The following is an 8,521-nucleotide window of genomic DNA, read 5'->3' on the forward strand; positions in this document are numbered from 1 at the left end:
TAGGATGAAGATTAGGATTAGAATAGAGTTAATGCTGCTGTTCTGGGCTGATAATGGTAAATGTTGGATCAAAGCCATTTTATGTAGGGCCTAGAAATGAAACTGGAATTTTCATTTTTCTTACTTTGTTGGCATGTACTCAAAGAGAATTTGTCCATCCTAGACAACATAGGAAGACCTTGACACAAATGAATAAAATTTAAAAACTTGGGAGTGGAATGTAGTACAATAGGAGAGCCCTTGCCTAACATGCCTGAGGCCCTGGTTTGATCCCTACCTAGCGCTGCAAAAAAAAAAAAAAAAAATGTTTGTGGTACTGGGGATTGAACCCAGGGACACTGTACCTCTGAGCTACATCTTTAGCTCTTTTTATTTTGAGACAAGGTCTCAGTTGACCAGGCTGGCCTTGAACTTGCAATCCTTCTGCCTCAGCCTCCTGAGTTTTGGGGATTGCTGGTGTGCATCATCATGACCATCTTAGAAATAGAATTTGGTATTGCTATCAGTGCCATGGAAAAGCCAGCGGGTAGCATCTATAGGATTAGGACTTTATTGCCACTTACACATTCTCTGGAGAGTAAGATTCATTCAGTCAGTCACTCATTTATTCATAGAATTGGTTGCCAATTTTCTGCAAAATTCTTTGCCTCATAGAAGCCTGAAATCTAGTGGAAGAACCAAGGCAGGAGCTGAGTTGTAAAAATATGTACAAGAGTTTACTTGTTTTTGTTGCCATGGTTTGAAGCATTTGAAAACTAATTCCACCTGAACATGGTGGCACACACATGTAATCCCGCAACTCTGGAGGCAGGAAGATCAAACATTTGAGGCCAGACTGAGCAACTTAGTGAGACCGTGTTATAAACATAAAAAGGCTTGGGGGTGTAGATCAGGGATAAAATATCCCTGGGTTCAATTGCTAGTACTAAAAACAAACAAAAAACAAAAAGCCACAATTCTAGGGATTTAAAACGGAGTGACCATGATACATGTGTTGCTAGATTGGGATGATTGCCTTCAAGTTTGTTGAGAAATTGAGGCATCTCGCCTGGGCTGGGAGGGCAATAATTGTACCTAAAGGCAGGGCTAAGAACATGGAGTCTGGTCAGTTCTGGTTCCAAATTCTGTATCTTAGTTTCTGCTTCTGAAAAAGGATGTATTATTTGCTTCATGGTGTTGTTACAATGGTTAAATGCATTAATGTGTGGAAATTACACTGAATAGTATCTGGAATCTCTTAACCAGTATATAAATACTTTATAATAATAGTTCCTGTCTGAGCAGAGTACAGTGTGTGCTGATGTTCATGAAGTCTTGGGTCATGAGCCAGGGATGGCACATGCAATTTCACATTTGGCCAATAGAGGGCACCAAGGTCCCCTGTATACAAACATGAACACTTTTCCTTTTCTGAGCTGGTTGCTGGCATTATAAGGAAGAAATGCCAGGACTGAAGTTAAGGTTTCTTCCCATGGATGTGTTCTGCCTTCAAGACTAAGGATAGTGGGGTATCTGATTATGGGTATCTGAAAACAACAGTGTGTATTTGGGAACTGTCTGACTGGTTGTCAGGGGTCCTGAATTTACTTCTCACACTGTGTGTTGTGGGTGAGTGTCTGAACTTACCAGCTCTCCCTCTCCCTTACTGATATTTGGGGGACAAATCAGAATGGGAATGCAAACCAGACATGTAAGTTAAGTGTACAAAAAAACTCAGAAGCAAAGAAAATAGGGCAGGGAATGGAGACAAATAGCGACAATATGACGAGGGAGGGGAATTAGAATGATAACATTAGGAACATGATTGTGAGGGTGAATTGCTGAAAATAAAATAGAGAAAAAATATTAAGTTTGATTCACTATAAATGTTTTATATAGAGATACTTATCTCCCTACCTATATTCTCTCGCATAGGTGTGTATGCGCGGGTGTGCACACACATAATCATCTATTGATTTAACAAGATGGGTGTGAAGACAGGGCTGCAGAACTCAATCTTCCTGATTAAAGCATGTAGCATCTCCTCTCAGTTTTAAAACACGTCAAGCAGCTCTCCCTCAGCTTTGTCTGGGCTCCACTTCCTTCCCCAGCAACCTTCTGAATGCCCTCTTTACCTCCTTGTTCCTCAGGGTATATATGAGCGGGTTAAGTGAAGGAGTGCCCACTGCATAGAAGAGGCCAAAGAACTTGCCTCTCTCTTGGGCATAGGGACTTTTGGGCTGGAGGTAGACGGCAATGACTGAACTGTAGAAGAGCGTAACCACAATGAGATGGGAGGAACAGGTCCCAAAAGCTTTCTTCCGTCCCTTTGCAGAGTTAATCCTCAATACTGCCTGGGTAATGGCACCATAAGAGACAAGGATGAGGCTGAGAGGAACCACCAAGATGAAGACACTGGCCACAGCCATCTGGATCTCATTGTAGGTGGTGTCCCCACAGGACAGCCGAATTAAAGCTGGTACCTCACACACAAAATCATCCACCTGGTGGTGGGGGCAGAAGGGCAGGTGGAGGGTGGCTGGTGTCTGGACTACGGACTCCACCAATCCGATGATCCAGGCCACGGCTGCCAGCTGCTGGCACAGGCGGGAGTGCATGATGGTGGCATAATGGAGGGGCTGGCAGACAGCCACATAGCGGTCAAAGGCCATCACTGTCAGGAGGATGCACTCAGTGGTTCCCAGGGACAGAAAGATGAAGAGCTGGATGAAGCAGCCCAGAAAGCTGATGGTCTTGGGGCCCCAGAGGTTGACCAGCATCTGGGGGACACAACTTGTAGTGAAGCAGAGGTCCAAGAAGGAGAGGTTGGAGAGGAAAAAGTACATTGGGGAGTGGAGCATGGGGTCCAGCACAGACAGCAGGATGATGAGTGTGTTGCCCACCAGGGTGAGGAGGTAGGAAGTTAAGACAACCACAAAGAGAATCCTTTCCAGTCCTGGGTGTTCAGAGAAGCCCAGAAGGAGGAATCCCACTGGGGAACTTTGGTTGACCATGGTCTGTCTGTTCCTGTTCAGAGATAGAGGGATGAGTGTGTCGGATTAGTATGTTCCATCTTGTTTTGTAAAAACACCCTGGATGCTCACTCCTGGTCAGATGGCTAGGGAATGGACAGTGTGTGGAATGTGGTGGACACTGTTAGATGCCTCACACTGGTGCTTCTGACTTGACTGAGGTCAAAGGAGGCTGATGTCAAATGTGGATCAGTCAACTCATTCATTCAGCAGAGATTTGTTGGGTGCCCTAAGTTCTGAGTGCTATTCTAACTTAATTTATTCATTGGAATAAATAGCAAGTAAATACATTTGGAATGAATGTTCTGAATATACATTATTTCCATAGGTTTGATTATTTCTTTGTTGGTTGGATGAGTTTTGTAGAACTTCATATTCTATTTTATACTTCCTTGGCAAGGGAGATTATCCGAGATAGAATGCATTATCTATGGGAGAGATTTTCTTTCATTTTAAGAGACTTGCACTCATAGCAAGATCAGTTCAGTTGCCCTGGCCTCTTTAGTAATCTAAGTCACTCAGCTGACCTGGTTAGGAGAATTGGTCCACATGCTTCGTCCTACTATGGGAAGTTTACCAGCGAGAGGGGAGAGTGGCCCCATACATGTTAAAAATACTGAGTTCATAGGAACATTATAAACAAGAATAACTTTGTGTGTGTGTGGTGGGGGGGAATTGAACCCAGGGGTGCTTTACCACTGAGCTACATCTCCAGCTTTTTAAATTTCTTATTTTGAGACAGAGTCTTGCTAAATTGCCTCGGCGAATTTGTGATCAGTCACCTGAGTTACTGGGATTACTGGTGTGCAGCACTGTGCCTGCTCTTAAAAAATAATGAAGTCAATCTGTGTGGTGCCCACCACCCAGGTTAAGGAACTGAACAAACACTTTAAGCTCTTCAAAGCTCTTATGTACCCCTCCCTGACTTCTTAGTTTTCCACCTTCAGCATAGAACTTAACTTTCTGAATTTGTTTGTTTGCTTGCTGAGACAGGGTCTTGCTACGTTGCCCAGGCTGGTCTTGAGTTCCTGGGCTCAAGTCATCCTCTTGCCTCAGCCTCCCAAGTGCTGGGAATTCAGATGTGCACCACTGTGCCTGGCTTTGAATTTTCAATTTTCTTCCTCCCTCCTTCCCTCTCTCTTGCTTTTTCTTTTATTTGAGATATAGTTCACATACCAACCAAACTTAAGAGTTTTCAAGTATATTCACCAGTTATGTAATTAACACCACCTACCTCCAGAACATTTCACATCACCCCAAAAGAAACTCTGTGCCTGTCAGCAGCCACCCCTCCTTTGTTTTCTTTGTAATATACAATTCTTTGTATGCAATCTTAAACAATAGCCAACCATTTCTAATTCACCAGTCAACTATCATCCTAATCAGTTTTCTGCATTTTTAAATTGGTCATTCTCTTGTCACTTTGCTTTCTTTCTCTACCTTATTTCTGGGGGGGGATGGGTACTGGGGATTGAACCCAGTGGTACTTTACTACTGAGCTACATCCTCAGTCCTTTTAATTTTGAAACAGGGTCTTAGTTGCTAAGGCTGGCCTCCAACTTGTGATCCTCTTGCCTCAGCCTCTGGAATAGCTGGTATTACGAGCATCTGCCGATGCATCCGGTTTAGATTACATCTTTTTAAGGAACTGTCTCCTTTTTTTCTCTTTTGATGTCTTTCGTTTACTACTTTTCTCTTAATTCTCCTCCTTCATATACATTCATTTATTGATTTGTGCTTTTATTCATTTTTTCTGAGCCCCAAGGTGCCAGCATTGTAAGAAGAGCTGGGTTAGGGATCCTCCCTAAAGGGTCTATGATAGTTTCATAGTCATTACCTACTATTGCTGTTAGTGGCTCCTGTATGTTCCTATGTGCTGAGCCTGATACTAAGCAGCTCCCTGAACCTCTGGTTCTCATAGCAACCTGCAAAGAAAATGTTATTATCCCAATTTTACCAGACTGAACAGTTTCAGAAAAGATAAGCAACTTATCTAAAGTCACCTAGCTAATAAGTGTCAGGACCAAGATTCTAGAGACTCTTTTTCCAGTCTTAGGTGTTCAGAAAAGCCCAAAAAGAGGGAGCCCACTTGGGAACTGTGGTTGACTATGGCCTGTTCCCGTTCAGAGCTAGAGGGATGAACCTGTCAGGCTGGTTGATTCAATGTGTCTTACAAAAATTCCCTCCAACTCCAAATCTGATGTCTTACTGTTGTGGGAACTGATATCTCATAGGAGAAGACCAAACATTTTACTTACCCTCAATCAAAGAGAAATCTCTTTGCTGCCAGCAATCAACCATGACAAAACACGTAGCTGGCACAGTCTCCACTTGGACATCAAGAAGAAAACTAAAGGGCTGGTGATATAGCTCAATGGCAAAGTGCTTGTTTAGCATGCATGAATCCCTGGGTTTGATCCCTAGCACCACAAAACAGAACAACTAAAAATAAAGAATAGGTTTCTTTGGGCAACTAGGTCTGTGGTTCTAACAAAGATTGCTAATGTTTACTAGCAAGCACTTTTGAAGCACATCTGTATGTGATGAGCTAGAGCTGGCTCTTGCTGTCTTTTGATTATTAAATTTTCAGAGAATTTGTGAGATTCTTATTAAGTCATTGGTAGCCTGAATTAGCTACAGGAGGAGTATTTACACTATGGACATGGGCAAATACTACAAATTGACTGCCTCCCTCAACCAAGCTGATTGTTAAACATTTTCCAGATTCCTCTAATTGTCCCTCACAACTCTATGTGTTAGTATTATCTTTCCTTTAATGTGAAGAAATTGAAGCAAAGTAAATTTAGGTAACTTGCCCAAGGCAATATAGTTAATAAACACTAGGGCTGATGTGTCAACCCAAGTGTGTTGGCTGTTCACCAACCACACTCCACCCTAACTGCCGGGAAGATGAGGCCAAGGGAGGTCAGAGATACCTCTTTGCTAAGAAGGTCTACCAACAACCTTCTCTCTCAATCTGGGAGAAGTCTGCTTTAGTGGCACTGGAGCTAGATAGGTTGACATTGTGTGGTGATGAAAAGAGAGGTCCCTGGACTCCCATCCCATGGAGAGAAAGAACTCATTAATTCTGTTAAGACCCTAGGGTTCCACAGCCCATAGACAATTAATTAGCCCATAATTATGGTAAAGGGGCAGGAGAATGTCTATAGAAAATATGCAAGCAAGAGTCATCAACACAGTGGTAGGTTAAAAGGTCACTCATGCTTCTCTCTGTCAATAGCAAGAATAAGGACAATGTGTCTCCTTTCCACTTCCAGCTATCCCTCTCAAGCCTCTGATTCATTTACTCAGGGCCCCACATATTTTTTTGGTTTTTGCAGTACTGGGGGTTGAACCCAGGGCCTTGTGTAGGCAAGTGCTCTAACACTGGGCTATGTCCCCAGCCCTTCATATTTTATTTTGAGACAAGGTCTCACTAAGCTACTTGAGGCTGGCCTCAAATTTGCAATTATCCAGCCTTAGCCTCCTGAGTATCTGTGATTACAAGTGTGTACCACCATGCCTGGCCTAGGATTCACTGAACTTCTTGTTTTTCCATTCAACACTTCTCTCTGAGGTAACAGAATTATGAAACCCTAGGACTGTAAGAATTTAGAGCATTTAGTCCTACCCTGACATGGTTCAGCTGAGTCATTACCATAACTCTCCTTCATTATAGCTGGGTCCTGTGGGCTCAGCTGGCCCAAATCCACATCAAGTGAATGTACCTGTTGACCTACCTGGAAGTCATCTCTGCAGCCTTTTACGGTGTAAAGGGGATGCAGGATCCCCACACTGGTTCTTCAGTATGTGGAGTAAAAGAATAGCGAGGAAAGCCAAATGGAGGACCTAAATCTGCACTCCCTTCTCCACAAATGCAGGAAATCAGGAACAATGTTATAATAAAAAAGACATGATTGCCTGATGTCACTTTTGAAGGATTCAGGGCTAGTCATCCCTCTCATATGCCCCATTTAATTCACCAATCTGGTCACTACAAAAACCATATGAATCTTGGAAGATGACTGGACTATCATAAACTAACCCAAGGAATAGTAATTGCAGTCATCGTGCCTGATTAACATGGTTCCAGGTCCATGTTACACAGCCATCAATCTGATGAATGTTCTGTTCAAATACTTTCAGGAAAGAGGACCAGAGACAATTTACAGTTACAGGGTGTGGATATAAGTTCGCATTTGCAATTTTGCTTTAGGATTATGTGGTCTAAAGAGATAAGGACACTGATAAGCGGCTACTCCAGGTTGAAAATCAAAAGCTATGATTTGTAGCCCTTTCTGATTTCCATAGTCTAAAATATTCCCACCATTGTCCATTTTAGGCTGTCAATGTGATATTTCAAAAAAAAGGTTGGAAAGAGACACACAGTAACACACTATGTTATATATTATATAGTAGTTTTATTATACAGATACAACAGATATTAATAACCATGAGAGCACAAATAACAGTGAACTATGGTAAAATAACTAGGAAATGATGAGTTTAAGTACTTATTACAATTTGTCTTAATATAATTTATTTGAATAAAAGTTTATATAGCAATTTTTAGTATTGGCTGTTTAACAACTGGTTTGAAAAGTTCCTGAAAATTTAAAAATCAGCTCCATGAGGCAGTAAGAACTAGCCCCAGCATACAATTGAACATGACCTTCTGGACATTTCACAAAACATCCCATAGTTCCACTATATTGATGACAACAAGTTAATCAAATAGAATAAACTAGAAAGGTAAGTAGGTTGAGGCCATTGGTAAGACAAAACACTCCAGAGGGTGGAAGATAAACCCTATAAAGATTCAAGACCATCTCTGAAATTTTTAGAGGTCTAGTAGTCTGGAGCATGTTAGACATTTTTTTAAATTGAGTACTGAGGATTTGAACCCAGGGGTATCACTGAGCTGCATCCCAGCCTCTGGTCCACACTGCTTTTTTTTTTTTTTTTAAAGATCTTGCTGAATTGCTAAGGCTGGCCTTGAACTTGGAATCCTCCTGCCTTAGTCTCCTGAGTCCCTGGGATTAGAGGTGTGACACCACTTCTAGCAAGTGGAATGAGGACAAGTTATTGCACTTGCACTGCTGATGGTAACACCATTTTTGCTTGATAGTCTTTTAGTTCTAGGGGTGGCATATTCCACATTCATAAGGTTACTAAGCATGGAACTATTCACTAGTGGCTAACTGGAGCCCACAGCAGGAAGGGGTTCTGTGGCTCTTCTACACAGCCCTGCTACTTTGGTCAGCTGACCCAACAGACTCTAGAGTACGAGATACTAGAGGTATCAGTGATGGGAAAAGATGCCCTGTGATATTGATAAACCTCCAAAGGAGAATGACAACACAGACCTCTGGAGTTCTTCAACAAGTCTATGCTATGTGTTATAAAAGTGTACTCCATTAGGAAGTCCTCCCAGCCTGCTAAGACCTTATTAGAGACAGAACTCCTGACTGTAGGGATCAAGTGACTACTAGGCTTGAAATGCCCATCAT

General features: G+C 42.2%; 1 protein-coding gene across 1 annotated transcript; it reads right to left on the minus strand.

The window, feature by feature from the left end:
* Window positions 1–310: 310 nt before the first annotated feature.
* OR2H2 (olfactory receptor family 2 subfamily H member 2) lies at window positions 311–4,455 on the minus strand. The gene has a single exon (XM_079149075.1). The coding sequence runs from the start codon at window positions 2,991–2,993 to the stop codon at window positions 2,058–2,060; it is 936 nt and encodes a 311-aa protein (XP_079005201.1). The 5' UTR covers window positions 2,994–4,455; the 3' UTR covers window positions 311–2,057.
* Window positions 4,456–8,521: the final 4,066 nt, after the last annotated feature.

This window comes from Sciurus vulgaris (assembly GCF_902686455.1).
Source record: "Sciurus vulgaris genome assembly, chromosome: 7".
Classification (NCBI taxonomy): domain Eukaryota; kingdom Metazoa; phylum Chordata; class Mammalia; order Rodentia; family Sciuridae; genus Sciurus; species Sciurus vulgaris.

Bases quoted from the DNA above. Each gene is read 5' to 3' on its own strand.
- OR2H2 (XM_079149075.1), bottom strand. From the start codon at position 2,993: ATGGTCAACCAAAGTTCCCCAGTGGGATTCCTCCTTCTGGGCTTCTCT.